The sequence below is a fragment of the Bubalus kerabau genome, chromosome 13 (assembly GCF_029407905.1).
Source record: "Bubalus kerabau isolate K-KA32 ecotype Philippines breed swamp buffalo chromosome 13, PCC_UOA_SB_1v2, whole genome shotgun sequence".
Classification (NCBI taxonomy): domain Eukaryota; kingdom Metazoa; phylum Chordata; class Mammalia; order Artiodactyla; family Bovidae; genus Bubalus; species Bubalus kerabau.
In genome coordinates, this window is record NC_073636.1 from 42,954,993 (window position 1) to 42,973,854 (window position 18,862).

At 47.6% G+C, this 18,862-nt stretch overlaps 1 protein-coding gene and 1 long non-coding RNA gene across 2 annotated transcripts; one reads left to right on the plus strand and one right to left on the minus strand.

The window, feature by feature from the left end:
* Window positions 1–8,052: 8,052 nt before the first annotated feature.
* Window positions 8,053–10,987, plus strand: LOC129624941 (uncharacterized). The gene is made up of 5 exons (XR_008701201.1): window positions 8,053–8,408; window positions 8,867–9,096; window positions 10,176–10,346; window positions 10,714–10,775; window positions 10,854–10,987. It is a non-coding gene; the product is annotated as an uncharacterized LOC129624941 (long non-coding RNA).
* VSX1 (visual system homeobox 1) lies at window positions 10,728–18,602 on the minus strand. Its single transcript, XM_055543138.1, has 5 exons — window positions 18,150–18,602; window positions 15,754–15,832; window positions 15,055–15,178; window positions 12,428–12,608; window positions 10,728–11,120 (listed from the first exon to the last, which is right to left on the minus strand). The coding sequence occupies exons 1-5, from the start codon at window positions 18,571–18,573 to the stop codon at window positions 10,831–10,833; spliced, it is 1,098 nt and encodes a 365-aa protein (XP_055399113.1). The 5' UTR covers window positions 18,574–18,602; the 3' UTR covers window positions 10,728–10,830.
* Between the last annotated feature and the right edge of the window lie 260 nt (window positions 18,603–18,862).

Here is an 18,862-nt window from a genome sequence, read left to right on the forward strand (position 1 = left end):
CTCGGGGTTTCCTTTGAGACCCAACCATGAGCAGCAGGCAGGTGGGGTGGGGGAAGGATGGCTCTACTGCCAAGGGCAAGGGGATAGGTGGGTCAGGATGACAGTGGCCACCCTGCCCCCTCCAGGTCTCAGGCCAGGAGATATCCTTACTTAGACGCTTGTTTGGCAGTGATCACTCTGGATGCTAGGCTCCTCAGGATAAGACAGGGATGAGAGGAACAGAGTGAAACCGGGGAGCAGCCTCTGGGCTGATCTGAGAAGTAAAGTTCCTTTTCCTGTCCAAGACAGCAAAGGTAGCTGAAACCACTTCACCACCAGTCTCTGGGGCTCCCCTGCCTCTCGGCTCAACCACCCCAAATGTGGAGGTTTACGATAGGACCATGACTTGGAGACAAAGCCCACAGCAGGGAAGGGTCAGCAGCAAACCTGTGCTGACCTCCTGGTGTGAACATCACTTCCTCTGGGGTCAGCCCCTGGGGGCCCCAGAATAAACAGAGCCCAACCCTGCAGGCGCCAGCTGAGGACCCAGGAGGGTTATGTGTGGATTGAGTCGGGGCCCTAGGAATCTGGATTGACAGATTATGGACCGATTTAATGAGAAGGCGAGGGATAGCTTACATTTCTAGGCTTGCAGAGTTTGACAAACTTTAAAGCTGGCCAACACTGCCACCTGGCGATGGATTCTGTGTGCTGTGCTTAGTCGCTCAATCGTGTCCGACTCTTTGCGACCCCATGAACTGCAGCCCACCAGGCTCCTCTCTCTGTGGGGATTCTCTAGGCAAGAATACTGGAGTGGGTCGCCATGCCCTCCTCCATGGGATCTTCTGGACCCAGGAATCGAACCCAGGTGGCTCGCACTGCAGGCAGATTCTTTACTGTCTGAGATGCCAGGGAAGCCCCAGGGAAGTGATGGATTCTACCTTTAACTAAGCTGCTTCAGGACCAGGCAGACCAGAGCAGGGGTCTTGAAGCCACATCTCTATCAAGGAAGTCCAGGAGCATCTCCTGAACAAGGCCTTCTAAACAGTCCTCATCTCTCTAGGAACTGGTCAGCAAAGGTTGACTGTGCCCAGGGCAGCCTTGAACTTCGGAATGGGGAAGGAGGGAAGAGATCTACTGTACACAGCCATCAGAGATCAAGGTGGTGAACTGGGCAGAGGGAATAATGGGAATTACAGTTAGGTCACTTCAGTCGTATCCGTCTCTTTGGACTGTAGCCCACCAGGTTCCTCTGTCCATGAGATTCTCCATGCAAGAATACTGGAGTGGGTTGCCATATCCTCCTCCAGGGGATCTTCCTGATCCAGCGATCGAATCTGGGTCTCTTATGTCTCCTGCATTGGCAGGTGGGTTCTTTATTTTAAATGACCATAAATTGAGAAAAGAAGAGGGTTTGTGTCTGAGTCCTATAACAAAATACCATAAATTGGGCACTTAACCACAGCAATGGGTGGCTAACAGGACAATTATGTGACTGAAGATATTTCAAAAGGGAGACGCCCACAGCGGTAGGTGGGTTGGAAGGAAGAGGATAGAAAAACAGAAATTTCTCTACACAGATGTGTTCAACCTGTGCATTTAGATGAATCAGACTTGTGGGACTTCCCTAGCAGTCCAAGGGTTAAGACTCCATGGTCCCAACACAGGGGTCCCAACGCAGGAGGCACTGCTTGGATGCCTGGCTGGGGGAACTAGGATTCCCCCTTGCTACACTGTGCAGCCCGAGGGTGGCCTAGGAGCAGTTGTCAGTTGTTTTGTCAGTTGTCTGACAAAACGGAGTCAGACTCTCAACTCAGGCCCAAGCACAGCCACAGTCTTGCCAACACGTGGCACCACCGTGTTATTCGTGATGTGGGATCTAGCTCCCTGATTAGGGATCAAACCCGGGCCCCCTGCATTGGAAGTGCAGAGTCTTAGCCACTGGACCACCAGGGAAGCTCCTGTGAGGATTTCTTTACCCATTCATTTTGATGGAAAGAGCAAGAAGGCAGTCGGCCTTGGATGAATTTTTAAGTGGAGAGGGTCCAAAGAAGTCAGAACAAAGCCATTGGTCTCTACGGTTCCCTGTTGACAGATAACTCCAGTGCTAAGTCACTTCAGTCGTGTCCGACTCTGTGCGACCCCATAGACGGCAGCCCACCAGGCTCCCCCATCCCTGGGATTCTCCAAGCAAGAACACTGGAGTGGGTTGCCATTTCCTTCTCCAATGCATGAAAGTGAAAAGTGAAAGGGAAGTAGCTCAGTCGTGTCTGACTCCCAGCAACCCCCTGGACTGCAGCCTACCAGGCTCCTCCATCCATGGGATTTTCCAGGTAAGAGTACTGGAGTGGGGTGCCATTGCCTTCTCCAAGATAACTCCAGAGGAAGCCTTAATGTAAGATGCTCCTGGAAGAGAAGTCTTGCATCTGGGCCTTGAGCTCAGATGACATGGGTGCAGTTCTGCTCTCCCCAGCCAGGTTACAGGTATAGGAAAGAGCACAACACACTCTTCAGTGCATTCTCTCCGGAAGTTGTTGCACTCTTTGTGTCATCAGGGAGCCCTACACGAGCATGGGGCGACCACTAACAGGGACTGTCAGTGGTGACCAGGACATGGCATGCTTGTTTGGGCTGAATACAGCTGCATGAGAAATTCCCCAGAGGAGAAAACTTTCGCAGCATTAGAGGGTGTGGCTGAAGGTTATCTTCACCCAAACAGGGTTTGGAACACCCTGTGGGCGCTCTGGTTCGTGTTAGTCCCTAAGTCGTGTTCGACTCTTTGCGACTCCTCGGACTGTAGCCGGCCAGCCTCCTCTGCCCATGGGTGTTCTCCAGGCAAGAATACTGTAGTGGGTTGCCATGCCCTTCTCCAGGTGGGCTCCCTGATAAAATCCCGTGAATAGGGTCTGGGTAAGCAGAAGTTAAGATTGGAAAACAGAGAGTTTCCCAGTAATTCTCTGAGAGAGGTCACCCTAGGGTTGTACACAGGACAAAATCCTTGAGCCCATTCCCAGGATTCTGAAACCTTTGCAGCCCCTGCTTAGCTTCCACAGTGAGGCCCTAAGAATACCCAAAGCAAGATCAGATCCACAGCCCTGGGTTTGCTGGCTGCCGTTACATGCCCAGCAGGAATATAGAAAAATAGAGCAAACAGAAGGCAGGACTCTCGACCTTCTGGGGTCTTCTGAGCATTTAGCAGGCTCCCAGGACAGCAGCTGCAAGAGTCTGTAAATGCCAGGGGTGAGGGAGGAGAGTGGTTTTCGCTACTGGGCAGAAAGGAAGCTTTCCTAAATACTGAGTCTTGGCCTACTCAAAGGATTCAGAAGATGATTAGGCTGCCTGCTTACCTCCAAACTAGGTGCCCTCCAGTAGTACCTTTCTCTTACGCTAAAAAACTGCATCGATGATGTGTACTAAGTTGCTTCAGTCATGTCCGACTCTGCATTCCTATGGACTGTAGCCTGGGAGGCTCCTTTGTCCATGGGATTCTCCAGGCAAGAATACTGGAGCAGATTGCCATGCCCTCCTCCAGGGGATCTTCCCAATCCAGGGATCGACCTTGCATCTCTTACATCTCCTGAATTGGCAGGGAAGCTCGATATGTCCCTATTAAAAACTCAATCACACGGGAAGCTGTCCAGAAGGTAACTTGGGAGTCCCTGGCTTCCTGTCTCTCACTCTCTGCTCAGAGTCAGCCTTTCAGTCCTTGAAGATGCTCACTTCAGTGCTGTTCCCACCAAAAATGGATAACCTGAAATCTCATCATGAAGGAACATTAGGCAGACCTAGATTGAGGGGATATCCTGTAAAATAATTGATCCGTGTTCTTCAAAAATATCAATGCTGGGACTTCCCTGGTGGTCCAGTAGCTAAGACTCCAAAAACCCAATGCAGGGGGCCGGGGTTTGATCCATGGTCAGAGAAGTAGTTCTTACATGCCACAACCAAGACCTGGTGCAGTCAAATAAATAATTTCTTTTAAAAAATGTCTATGTCACAAAAGACAAAGAAAGGCTGCAGAAGGACATCATGTCATGAAGGACATGATAGTTAGATGCAATGTGAGACTCTGGACTGGATCCTGGATGGAAAAGAAAGGATCTGTGGAGGCCATTGTTGTCAGTTGGCAGAACTGGAATGTGAGCAAAGAGGTGGATAAAAGTCTTGTATTCAGATTTAGAATATTGTAATCAATACTAGATAAAGGCACTAAATAATAGCTTTGTATTCAAATGAGAGCACTGTATTTAATCCAGTATTTGATATTGTATCTAATTAACTCTGTATTTGTGTTGGATAAAAGTGTTGTATTCAGAGTACTGTATTCTACTCAGGTTTAGAATTTTGTATTGAGATTTCAAGTATTGTACTCAAGTTTTCTGAAGTTGATAACTACTCAGGTTATGTAAGAGAATGTCCTTATTCTTAAAAAATACACACAGTATCAAGAGATAAAGGGGTAGGTACAAAGAAAGCAGAGCTCTGAAGAATTGATGCTTTTGAACTGTGGTATTGAAGAAGACTCTTGAGAGTCCCTTGGACTGCAAGGATATCCAGCCAGTCCATCCTAAAGGAGATCAGTCCTGAATATTTATTGGAAGGACTGATGCTAAAGCTGAAACTCCAATACTTTGGTCACCTGATGCAAAGAACTGACTCATTTGAAAAGACCCTGATGCTGGGAATGATTGAAGGCGGGAGGAAAAGGGGATAACAGAGTATGAGATGGTTGGAAGGCATCACCGACTCCATGGACATGAGTTTGAGTAAACTCCAGGAGTTGGCAATGGACAGAGAAGCCTGGCGTGCTGCAGTCCATGGGGTCAAAAAGATTAGGACACGACTGAGTGATTGAACTGAACTGAACTGAACTGAACAGCCACTATGGAAAACATGGGGAGGTCTTCAAAAAAATTAAAAATGGAACTACCATATGATCAGGCAATTCCAATTCTGGATATTTATCCAAAGGAGATAAAACTCACTGTCTGGAAAAGTTATCCACACCTCCCATGTTCACTGCAGCCTCATCCACAAGAGTCAAGGTATGAAAACAATGTAAGTGTCCACTGGCAGGTGAATGGGTAAAGATGTAGTGTGTGTAGTGTGTGTGTGTGCAGTGGCATGCTAATCACTATTAAAAAGTAAGAAAATCCAGGAACTTGCCTGGCAGTCCTCCAGTGGTTAACACTCCACACTTCCATTGCAGGGAGTTCTGGTTCAATCCCTGGTCAGGGAACTAAGTAAGATCCCACATGCCACTCGTTGCAGCCCAAAGAAAGAAAGAAAAGAAATCTTACTATCTGCAACAACATGGATGGACCTTGAAGGAATTTTGCTAAGTGAAACAAGTCAGACAGAGAAGGTGGGACAAGGTATGATCTGGCTTGTGCAGAATCTAAAAATATCAAACTTACAGAAATGGAGAGTAGGATGGTAGTGGACAGGTGGCAGAGAAATGGGGGAAATAGGAAGATGTTAGTTAAAGTTTAAAGACTTTTAGTTCCAAGATCAATATATTCTGGGGCTGTAATGACTATAGCACAGTGACTATAGGTAACAGTGTTGTATTGTGTATCTCAAAGATGCTATGAAACTAGAGGTTTAATGTTCATAACAACAACAAAATAGTAACCACGTGGATGGTTTAACTAACCTTATTACATTTCCCAAGTTACACGTGTATCAAATCATCATATTGTATACCTCAAACTTACACAATGGCATATGTCAATTATATCTCAATAAATGCTGGAAAAACAGAGATAACAGCTTCCTCTCAAATGGTTCAGAAAAATGTATCTAATGTGTGGACAGAGAGATGAAATGATAGATGGATGGAAAGAGAAGCTGAGGCTTGGTAAGCCTCATGCTGTAAAAAGACCCATGAAACTGTGAGCAAAATAAAGTTGTTGTTTTCAACCACCGCTTTGGGGCAACTGAAGCATCTTCTACACCCAGACCTCTAAAAGCTCCATAGTTCTGCCTTTCATGTTTGTCTGATTCATCTGGACATATTTTCCTATAAGGCATGAAACTTAGGTCCGTTTCATTTTTCCCCGTTTGGATAAACAATTGTCCCAATAATGTATCAAAAAGTGAACGCTTTCAGGGCTTTCCTGGTGGTTCAGTGGCTAAGATTCTGAACTTCAATCCTTGGTCAAGGAACTAGACCCCACATGCCACAACTGAGACCTGGTGTAGCCAAATAACTATTTTAAAACATAAAGTGACTGCTTTCCTTGGTGGCCAGCCTTGCCACCTCTGTATCTGCACATGTTTGTTCTCCCTGCTCTTCAGTCTGTCTGCTCTCCGGCTTGAGCAGACAGCTTCAGGCAGGGCTCATGTGTGGCCGAGCAAATCACCACCTCCATCTGCTTTAAGGGTGACTTAGCTCTTCTGTCCCTGAGCCCTAGAAATTGAGAATCAGCTTAGTAAGTTCACTTAATTTTTCTGCAGCTCAGTTTCTCACCTGTTGTGAGAATCAAAAAAGACTATACGGACATGATTTGTAGACCACCGAGAACAATAGTTTATTGTATTTATACTGGTGAACCCACAGAAATAACGCTGATTGCCATATCTTGTTCTTCCGTCATTTCTGAAAATATCTCCTGGGGTCATACATGTTTCTCATGCACTAATGGACTGCTCCTGTCACCAAAAGGCAGCCAGGGTGACACTGGTTCATAGTAGGAATCCGTCCAAATGGACCTTGCTAATATTATAATTTTTTAAAATCTCCTTTTTAGGCTTTTACAGCCAAAATTTCAGCTGGCAAGCAATTTTGAAAGCTGGGAACAATTCCTTCCTACTGTCAGTGGTCAGATTCCCATTGGCTGCATGATTTGAATGAGGGTTTAAAGGGACCATGTGCTTCCTATCAACTTGGCACTTGTATCGACCCAACAAGAGATGCAGGCAAAATATGGACTCTGTATCATAAAATGTTTTCACTGTTTTTTAAATGAGATTCTTGTCCTGTGTATACTTAGCCCTAAATCAAGAAAGAGGAATTAGCATTTTAATATTATTCATATTAACTGTTTTATTTTTACGTAAGTTTACAAAACATAGAAAATATGAAAAGAAGAAGTATCCATTAACCCATGATCCAAAGATAAACGCTCTGAACATTTCAAAGGATTTTCATCTGCTTTCTTTTTTAAGTGTCACTTACATTATTTCACATCCTGCCTGTGGCCAGCCTGACCCTTGGCTGGTCAGTGGCCACTCCTTTTTCTTCTTTGCTGGGAGAAGCCCAGTGATACTTAGTTTCAGGGCAAGAGGAGCTTGGGGACCACAGGTGAATTTTTAAGTTCAGTTCAGTTCAGTTCAGTTGCTCAGTCATGTCCAACTCTGCAACCCCATGGACTGCAGCACACCAGGCCTCCCTGTCTATCACCAACTCCCAGAGTTTACTCAAACTCATGTCCATTGAGTCAGTGATGCCATCCAACCATCTCATCCACTGTCCCCTTCTCCTCCCACCTTCAATAATTCCCAGCATCAGGGTCTTTTCCAGTGAGGCTGTTCTTCACATCAGGTGGCCAAAGCATAGGAGCTTCAGCTTCAGCATCAGTCCTTCCAGTGAATATTCAGGACTGACTTCCTTTAGGATGGACTGGTTGGATCTCCTTGCAGTGAATTTCTGCTGCTGCTGCTAAGTCACTTCAGTCGTGTCCGACTCTGTGAGACCCCATAGACAGCAGCTACCAGGCTCCTCTGTCCCTAGGATTCTCCAGGCAAGAATACTGGAGTAGGTTGCCATTTCCTGCTCCAATGCATGCAAGTGAAAGTGAAAAATGAAGTGAAGTCGCTCAGTCGTGTCCGACTCTTCGCGACCCCATGGACTGCAGCCTACCAGGCCCCTCCGTCCATGGGATTTTCCAGGCAAGAGTACTGGAGTGAGTTGCCATGTCCTTCTCCAGCAGTGAATTTCTGGCCTAAGCCAAAGGAGAAATTCTGCCCCCTTGACTCACGATTGGTTTAGACCTAAGAGTGACAGTAATTCTGACCAATGGGAAGTGAGGAGGCCTGAGGCGTGCCCGGTGGCTTTCTGGAGCGGGGAAAGCCAGGAGGAAAGGCAAAGGAGTGAGGACAGACCCTGCCTGCGTCCTCCAGCTGCTGGAAGGCCCAGCCCAGGTTCAAGTTCACCAGGCAAGGCACGTTTCTCCGTGTTGGGCACGTCCCTCTCCTGCGCCCGCAGACACTGAGTGGAGTTAAGCCGTTGCCCCTGGGGCTCTTAACAGCTCTTTGCACGGTGCTCCGACCTGTATCCCATGAGTTATTTATTGGGTCCCATGTTGTTACCTAATGATGATGACAAGTATTTTCCTTGAGCCTTGAAGACTAAGAGGAGTGCCAGTAACAGTGGCAACAATAGTCAATATTTATTTTTCTCTTCCTCTGCCATGCTGGAAACGGAGGTACGCACTTTATTCACATCTTTCCGTTCTCTTCCGAACAAGGGTGTTCTATTATGATTCCCATTCCATGACTGAAAAAAACTGCGACACCCGTGTTCTTATATACTTTTTAAATGGCCTCTATTACTGTCTCTAGGACCTTTCTCTTTTGCTTCTACCTGCCTTCTCCTCCTTTAGGTAATTTTGCCTAGAAATTTGTCCACTATCTGTATCGTTTTTATGCCAGTTAAGTTTCTTTATTGCATTTTTATTCTGCTTTACCTATTTTTTTCTACTTGTATCCTTTGGGGGATTCATTTAGGAGTTTTTCCACTCAGTAACATTTCATGAACATGTTTCCACAGAAATATGCCTCGTTATTTTTAGTAGCTGCATAATATTTTATTTTATGAATGGGATATATATAAATTGCACAGGTTACTAGCTCTCTCCCTCAAACTCAATTCTGGATAAACTAGGAGGAGATGGAGGCAAGAATCTGAGACCTGGCTGGAGGCAGGAGACGGAATGGATTAAGTGTGGCCGTGTCACTTGGGGCCTGCTCTGTGAGTCCAGTGGGAGGCAGAGAAATCAACTTCCAGATTCTCCTCACAACAGCCCTCCCACCATCAGGCCCAGGCTTCGAGCGAGATCTCCAGGTGCCAGAATGAATGAGAGAAAGTGGGGCTTGTGGTTTGCTGCTGCGACGGTAAGGATAGGTGACATTTAATTTCCACAGTAGTCTGGGAGAAGCTCAGCATGAGAAAAGAGGCCACAGGGAAGAGGCTCTGTTTTCTCATCTGCAGAGACTAAAGAGCCATGTCCGGCCTGAGGGGTGCTGCACCCATTCCTGGGGGAAGTCACCTGTAGAAGGTCCCCACCCTCCTTCCTCTCTGCCTCTTCGGGGGGCTGGGGGGCACGTTTTCCCCTTCAGCTTCCCCATCAGTGAGCCGCAAGCTCTGTCTGGACTCTGAACTCAGAAAGGACTGGAGGGAAGGGGATAGTTAAGGAATTTGAGATTGACATGTGGTGAGGGTGGTTTAGTCATTAAGTTGTGTCCAACTCTTGCGACCCCATGGACCGTAGCCGAACAGGCTCCTCTCTCCACCAGATTTCCCAGGCAAGAATACTGGAGTGGGGTGCCAGTTCCTTCTCCAAGGGATCTTCCCCACCCAGGGATCAAACCTGTGTCTCTGCATTGCAGGTGGTCTCCTGCATTGCAGGTGGATTGAAATCAACATGTACACACTGCTATATTTAAAAATGGATAACCAACAAGGTCCTACTCTATGGCACAGGAAACTCTGCTCAATGTTACATGGCAGCCTGGATGGGAGGGGACTTTGGGGGAGAATGGATACATGTATAATATATGGTTGAGTTGCTCTGCTGTGTACCTGGAACTATTACAACATTGTTAATTGAGTATACTTCAATATAAAAAGTTTTCCTTTTTTTTAAAAAAAAAAGGACTTAGATACAGCCACTGCCTTATAGGAGTTTACAGAGCAACACTGGGTAAGAGCTGCAGCCAAGCATGAAGCCTTCAGGCATAAAGTTTGGGACAGAAAATGGGGATGCCCATGGTCAGGGTGGCAGTAGATGAACATGTGGACAGAGTGGGTGCATGAGAACCGAGCAAACCATAAAACGTTTATTTTTAAATAATAAATAAAGGAAGGAAATAGAGGCAAGGAAACATTCACGAAATCAAGTCTCTAAAGTGCTCTCAAACATAAATTTTAAAAAACCGAGAAGCCTGATCTGATCTTAAAACACTGTTTATAGATATTCAACAGTTGTTCAGAAATGGTTCCCTGCTGTGTATCAGAAGGGAAGGGAGAGAGGGCTTCCTTGGAGGAACTGTTCCAAGACACACAGACCCAATCAAATAACGCTCAGAGGGACACAGAAGCATTGTCTAACAAGAAAATGGAAATGTCTAAAGCCAAGTTCAAGGTAAGAATATCATATTTCAATCATATGGGGGCTGCACAAGGTCTTCACTATTTATGAAGATATATGATTCTCTGTAAATTAAATACTTTTGTATTTTTTGATTCAGTGTAAGGACAGCATACTTAGCCTATGAATCCACACAGTCTACTGAACCAAACCTCAGAATGTCTGGCAGTGAGAATGCGTTTGGGGCTTGAAATCCTCCCTCCTCAAGTTCTACCTACAGAAGAGAATGCAAGTGTTAGATCTAATTAATTGATTCACGTGCCTTCAAGGAATGATTTCCATTCTAGAATGCAGTGGAATGTTCCAAGAGTCACCATTTGTCTTCTTAAAGCAAGTGACATTGCATTTTATCCTGACACAGGAAGAAGAAAATCCAGCTGAGAGCGTTTGTCTTGGACAACGTTTGTCTTCTGAAAAATGCTGGTGAGGAATGCACACATTTCCAGCCTTTGCGTGTTGCAGGTAGAGGCCTAGGGTCTCATAAGGCCCCCTCCTTCCCAGGTTGGAGCCCCTCCAGCCCCTCAGAGTCTGGACATCCTTGGGCCCCGACCCCCTGCTGTGCTCTATCAGTCTCCTGGCGTGTGGAGCTGGAGAGATCAATGACCACGTCTTCCACACTGCTCACAGGACTGCCTTCCTCCAAGCCCCTCTGGGGTCCCGCCTGACGGGGGCTAGAACCTTCCTTGAGGCGGTCAGAGCCCCAGAGTCCTGCCAGCTTTTCTTCACTTTCTGCTTTCCTTATTGTCCCTGCAGATTTTTTATGCATCCCTGGCAAAAAAAAAAAAAAGAAGAAGAAGAAGAAAATAAATAAAAACAGATATCTTTAAATATGTGCTTAGTCACTCAGTCGTGTCCGACTCTTTGTGACCCCTACCAGGCTCCTCTGTCTATGGGGTTCTCCAGGCAAGAATACTGGAGTGGGTTGCCATTTCCTTCTCCAATCTTTAAATATAGCAATTAAGTAAAATTTTTTCCTTGTCATTGCTCTCTAAATCCCATTAGAATTTCCATTGCTGGTGCCCATCTGGGGCCTACCAGAGAGTCTTGTAGGTAACTCTCAACATTAGGGTTTGTACACTGGGCACAGCCAGGGCAAATGCCTTATTTGGATGACATGGTGGTTTTTAAATTTTTATTTTAAAGTTTGTTGGCAAGATTTTAAAATCAAAAGATTTACATCAAAAGCCAGATGTCCAGCTTCTCTCAAAAAGTCAGGTGTCTGGCAACCCGAGGCCCACTTTCCTGTAAGGCTGCAGACCTGCAGAATCAGTAAGCTCACCCCACCTGCTCATGTAAGCTAGGAGGGGTGGGCCGGGTGATCTGCCCAGTGCTCCCTCTCAGGCTCTCCAGTTCTTGAGGGCAAAGATAACTTGATATCTTCAGTCCCAGCATAGTTTCAGGTGGGTAGGAGTTCAAAAAAGTTTCACTGAACAAAAACCCTCCTCCTCCCCAGCCTAAAATTGGCCCCCTGCGAGCATCCCCCTAATCCTAACTTTCTGCCTTGTGTTTTCCTCCACCTAATTTGCCTGGATGCTGTCTATAACTCATTTCTCCAAGCCCATGGTTCTCCGGTAATAGCCAACAGACCAGTAAGGATGCCTGCTTCTCAGAACTTCCAGCCTCAAAGCTTGAACTCCAACAGAGCAGACAGTTCTAGCACAAAAACTAGGGGACAGAACAGCTACATCGCAGGTTGTTATCAGCTGAACCGGGACAGAGAACCAGACCTCCGGAGTCCAGGGTGCATGTGGTTAACGGCCTGTAGGTTCACTGCCTGCACCATCTTGCTTCCTATTGCCATGAGCTCTGAACTGTGTGGTTGACAGCACTCAACACTGGAAATACATATTTCATGTAATGAATGTGTATCATTCCACTCAGAGAACCAGGGCCTGACTGGACCTGTCCACACACTGCCTACACAGTTCCAATGAAAAGGCAACCGATCAGAGTCCAGGCCTTGTAATTAATTAAAAATCAGAGTAAATTACACTGTTTGGCTTGGCAGTGGCCCTCCAATCATAGGGACCCCGGACATTGCCTGTGCAGCACGGCCACAAGGCCCTCTTCCTTACCCAGGAGCCAGGGTGCGCAGGAGCCCAGCAGGCCGCCCTCCCCAGAGCCCAGGACGGAGTCAGGCAGCGGGATGCAGTGGCGCACCATCGCCCCGTAGAGCCCGTATTCGGCCATCACGCTGCTGCCGCCCCAGCGCTTCTCTCGCTTCCGCCACTTGGCCCTCCGGTTTTGAAACCAGACCTAGATTGAGGTGGGAGGGGAAGCAGAGAGGCTTATAGGAGGAGACCCCTTCCCCAGCACAGAGGGGTGCAAGGGCCAGCTACCCTCTCTGGGAGCACCTGGCCTGTCTCACAGCTCACAGGACTGGTAGTGCTAGGTGATCCGGATCAATTTCTACCAAAGTTTCCATGGAGTCAAGGATGACAAGACAAAATCAGAGTATCCCACACTGTGCAAAGAAGCCAATTTTTACTCTGATGGGAATGTTCACCAAGCAATGGTCCCTTCTAACCTCAGTTGTTGGATTGTTTTATCTTAACAAAAGATTAGTGTCAAATATTGTTTAAAAAGAGTGAGTGACTCTGACATAAATCACAGCAAGATATTCTATGACCCACCTCCCAGAGTAATGGAAATAAAAACAAAAATAAACAATAGGGACCTAATTAAATGTAAAAGATTTTACACAATGAAGGATACTATAAGCAAGGTAAAAAGGCAGCCTTCAGAATGGGAGAAGATAATAGCAAATGAAACAACTGACAAAGAACTAATCTCCAAAATATACAAGCAGCTCATGCAGCTCAAAACTAGAAAAACAAACAACCCAATCAAAAAGTGAGCCAAAGAACTAAATAGACATTTCTCCAAAGAAGACATACAGGTGGCTAATAGACAAAAGAAAACATCACTCATTATCAGAGAAATGCAAATCAAAACCACAATGAGGTACCATTTCACGCCAGTCAGAATGGCTGCAGTCCAAAAGTCTACAAGTAATAAATGCTGGAGAAGGTGTGGAGAAAAGGGAACCCTCTTACACTGTTGGTGGGAATGCAAACTAGTACAGCCACTATGGAGAACAGTGTGGAGATTCCTTAAAAAACGGGAAATAGAACTGCCTTATGACCCTGCAATCCTACTACTGGGCACACACACCGAGGAAACCAGAATTGAAAGACACACGTGTACCCCAATGTTCATCGCAGCACTGTTTATAATAACCAGGACATGGAAGCAACCTAGATGTCTATCAGCAGATGAATGAATAAGAAAGCTGTGGTACATATACACAATGGAGTATTACTCAGCCATTAAAAAGAATACATTTGAATCCGTTCTAATGAGGTGGATGAAACTGGAGCCTATTATACAGAGTGAAGTAAGCCAGAAAGAAAAACACCAATACAGTATACTAACACATATATATGGAAATTACAAAGATGGTAATGACAACCCTGTATGTGAGACAGCAAGAGAGACACAGATGTATAGAACAGTCTTTTGGACTCTGTGGGAGAGGGAGGGGGGGATGATTTGGGACAATGGCATTAAAACATGTATAATATCATATAAGAAATGAATCGCCAGTCCAGGTTCGATGCAGGATATAGGAAGCTTGGGGATGGTGCACTGGGATGACCCAGAGGGATGGTATGGGGAGAGAGGTGGGAGGGGGGGTTCAGGATGGGGAACACGTGTACACCCATGGCGGATGCATGTTGATGTATGGCAAAACCAATACAATATTGTAAAGTAAAAAATAAATAAATAAATAAAAGAAAATAGGGGGGAAAAAAGAAAAACACCAATACGGTATATTAACATGTATATATGGAATTTAGAAAGATGGTAATGACAATCCTATATGCAAGGCAGCAAAAGAGACACAGCTGTAAAGAACAGACTACTGGACTATAGGGAGAAGGCGAGGGTGGGATGATATGAGAGAATAACACTGAAACATGTACATTATCATATGTAAAATAAATGACCAGTGTAAGTTTGATGCATGAAGCAGGGCACCCAAAGCCAGTGCTCTGGGACAACCCAGAGGGATGGGGTGGGGAGGGAGGTGGGAGGGGGCTTCAGAATGGGAGAACACATGTACACCCATGGCTGATTCATGTCGATGTATAGCAAAAACCACCACAGTATTATAAAGTAATTATCCACCAATTAAAGTAAATAAATATATTTTTTAATTAAAACTTAAAAAAAGGAGTGAGTGGCATGTCTTCTGACTTGGAGACAATGTGCAGTCAGACATAGGATGGCTTAACGTGAAGACAAAGACCAGTCTTCTGTGTGCGTGTGAGTGTGTATTTCAGGGCCAAGTGTGTATATGGCATGGGGCTGGTGTGCAGAAAGTCCTCATCAGCTACTTACACTGGTTTCTTTGAGGCTCGCCGTGGATGGATAGTCATTTTTTTCATTGATATCTTTACATAATTTCTAGATGTGGCACAAATTGTATAATTTTTAAGAATGATTTAATAAAAGGTAAAAAGGCTGGGCAGCTACAGGGGTCATCCTCTCTAAATGAACACAAAGGAAGACTCTGGCATCTAAGTGACCCTCAGTTTGTAGACGGAGGGGCTGTTTAGAGGTGGCTGTGGGCTGACTCGCTGCGTGTGAGAACAGCGTGGTCTCTGGGTGTCTTTGGGAGGAGAGGGGGCCCCTGCACCTGTATTCGGTCTTCGGGGAGTTCAGTCTTCACGGCCAGCATTTCCCGGGCATACACATCAGGGTAGTGGGCCTCACTGAAGGCCTTCTCCAGCTCTTCCAGTTGGTGGGCAGTGAAAACGGTCCTGCAGGGAGGCACATGGGCACATGACCACAGGAGGCGGCCAGGCTTCCCAGCCTCAGAGGACCCCGTGCCTGCTCCCCACCTCTGCCCACCTCATGAGAGCTGGGTGCCCTGTCTCCAAATGAGTAGCCTCTGGGAAGTCCATAGTTTGGTTCAAGCAAAACAGAGCTCTTTAGGTCCTTTTTTCTCTCCTCAATAAATTCCAGCAACTCATTTTAAGAAGACCTATCTTAAGGGCCCACAAAATTGTGTCTTCAAAATGTTCCAGAGTCTAATAGTGCTGTGCTCAAAGTGCTCTGGCAGTCTTGTGGTTAAGACTCTGCTTCCAGTGCAGGGGGTTCCATTCCTGGTTGAGGAACCAAGATCCCACATGGTGTGGCAAAAAACTTTTTAAAATCATCATCATCATTAGTAAAATGCTACAAAGGCTGACCTGCAGCGCCCAGGAATGGCAGAATTACATTCCCAGATGGCTACTGTGTCCTTTCCCATGCCGCCCCAAGGCAGGACCAGACCTTCTCAGGCACAGGGTCTCAAGGAAGGTGGGGTGGGGAATGCCATGTGGGATCTTAGTACCTGTGCCTCCTCTTCTTCCTTTTGCTGGGGGCCGGGGATGCCTTCCGGTCACTCCTGTCTTCAGAAGGGCTGTCCTCATCTGTTAGCACAGGGAGAGGAAGAGGACTTTAGAGGTGAGCACATTTTTCATTTTGCCCTCTGGATTTTAATTTGAGGATTGAAGCTATGAACTTGTCGGGGATGTGAATATTTAACAAGACAAGATCATAGTTTTCACATCTGATGATGTATTCCAAGTGCTGCACTTAGCCGACTGCCCATGCATATCAACATTATTCTTCATAAATTAAAAAACTCCATGACAGCTGCTATTATTATTCTCTTTTTACAGAGGAGGAAGCCAAGGCACAGAGAGATTAACTTGTCCAAGATCACAAAGGTTGTCAACAGTGAAGTTGGGATTCAAACCCCAGATGTGTGTGGAACACTAAGCTACTTGAACACTAATTGCATTTCCTGTTCCCTTCAGCTTCCAAATTCATACCCTTCCTTCTGCTTCCATCTCACGTTCCTCATCTTAGCCATTACGCCAACACTTCTCAAGGGGAAGACTGAGGTTTGTGACATCAAAACCCTCCTCAGAGTTGGCCCCCTGCCCTGCTGTACCAATTTCAAATCTCTGAAAGTGGGACCTGGGAAACTCATTCTTGGCAAGGGTGCCCAGATGATTCACAGATGTGCATCAAAAATTTTAAGAACCCACTCCACTATGCTTTATCTTTTGAAATCCATTATATTGAAAGATTTAGGCTGAAAGAAAGTTTAGAAGACCAAACTATGGTCAGGTTTGTTGTTAAAAAGCATATATGTTTCAAAATACTAAATGTAAATTAATAAAAGCAAAAGTAGTCAAATAATATCAGTTTTACTCCTACATCAATGAGTTCACCAGAAAATTGGATTATGATATTATACTATCTGTGCTGTCCAATCTGATATAATTAAATACATAAGGTTATGGAGCCAGTCTAAATTGAGACCAGCTGTGAGCATGAAATATCCAATGGACTGAAGACAATAGACCCCCCTCCAGAGTAAAATATTAATAACTCTTATATCGGTAACACATAAAATGACAATATTTTGTAGGTATTAGATTAAATGAGACATAGTATTTAAATCTGTTTCACCTATTTATTTTCCTTTTTATTGTGGCTCTAAGAAACTTTCATTACACTCGCAGTCACCTGACGTTTCCACAAGACAGTACTGGTCTTGGTCTTGAGAAATACTCTCATTGGCTAGGATGTGGTTGTATTTTGCCTTAGCTTTATGGGTCCTCATAGGGAAAAAAAATCCACAGTATGAAATCGGTGCCTGCATTTTTAGTGAGACAACTAATGGAGGGGGCGGTTATTTGCTAGATACTGGTGGTAATGAACCCCCCTGCCAATGCTGGAGACACAAGAGATGCAGGTTCCATCCCTGGGTCGGGAAGATCCCCTGGAGGAGGGCATGGCAACTCACTCCAGTATCCCTGCCTGGAGAATCCCATGGACAGAGAAGCCTGGCGGACTACCGTCCATCAGGTCTCAAAGAGCCGGACAGGACCAAAGCAACTTGGCACCTAGTAGACACTCATGAAATAAAGTCCTCTCAGAGTGCGTGTCTGCTGACCGCGCCTGCTTCCTTTTATCAGCAGTGGAGACCAGCGCAGTTTCTGCATTCAGCCGCCTGGATGCTCAGCTCTGCGGTTTACTATCACATAGCTGTTCTCCCTCGAACTCTGCTGAAATTCTCCGCTCTCTTCCCCCATGCCCCAAACCTCTCGACTTCTCCGTCCTGTCTTTGTCGATTTCCACTGCTCCCCGCTTTCCCCCACAGTCCGTACCGACTTCTCTGAGGATCTGGGCACAGCTGCCGTAAGATGGGCGAGCTCGCTTCTTCGGTGCGGGGAGTAAGGGAGAAGCGGGGTGCCCAAACTCGCTCTTCAGCACCCGGAGGAGGACAGATCCAGGCCTCCGCCCCGCGCTTGTCAAGGGCCTGTCAATCCGTCAATCAATTCGTCTAATCCCTCCTGGAGCCGGCGGGTACCGGGTTCCATGCCGCAGATGAACGAGGCAGGCCCACCCAGGTTTCCCGACCCCTGCGGCACCCAGAGGCCGAGCCCCGCGTGGCGGCAAGTGTCCCCCGCAGGCTGAGTCGCCGAGACCCCAGGGCGGGTCCGGATCGGGTGTTGGTGTCCGCGGGGTGGCGGCGACCAAGCCCAGAGGAGAGGCCGGGGCGGGGGCAGAGGGTGCGGGTGCAAGAATGAGCCTCCCGGCGCGGCTACGCTCTGGGGTCCCCACTTCTGTAGATCTGGGGGACTGGGGTGGGGCCCGACAGGGCGCCAGAGTGTCACTCTGCCCACCCGAGCCGAGGGAAGAGACAGTAGGGGCGCGGACTGGCCTCCTTACCGGACGTCGACACGCTCTCGCTGCGTTTCTGGCGGGCGGCCGAGGGCGGTGGGCGGCCGGGGAAGCGCGGGGCGAGGGGCTCAGGCCCCTCGGGAGGCAGGAAGGGCATGTCGGCGAGGAGCAGGCAGGGTGCCCGGGCAGCCGCAGGGGGCTGCGCGCCGAAACCGCAGAGGAGGCCGAGGCCCAACGGAAGGGCTCCGCGTGCCGGGCAGGAGCCTCCGAGCCCTGGGCCCGCGCGGGGCGCGGCTGCCGGGCCTTCGCACCCAGATCCCGGCCCAGGGCCCTCAGGTGCGGGCAGCTCGGCCTCCAGGCCCAGCAGGTCGGTGATGGCGAAGCCCCGGGGGCGCGAGCCGGTGGACGGGCCGCCGGGCACCAGCGCTCTGCTTCTGGCACGCCCGTCGGAAAGTGCGTCTCTGCCGGTCATGGCTTCTCCGGTGGCGAGGCTGGGCCCTCTGGTCCGTCACTTTCGCGGAGGGGGCGCAGCTCTGAAAGCGCTTTATACAATCGAGCGCCCGGAGGGCTCCAATCAGCGCGGCGCGGACGCGTCACGCCCGGGACCCCGCGACATGGGGACGCCACCTGCCCCCCTCCCTTCGGTCGCCGCCCTCCCAGCTGCGGTCCCCTCCATCAGCACCCTCTCTCCTCTCCAGTCGTCCCCGCTACCAACCCCACGGCGGTTCTCGGCGCGAGTCGTCCCCTCCCTAAACCTCTAA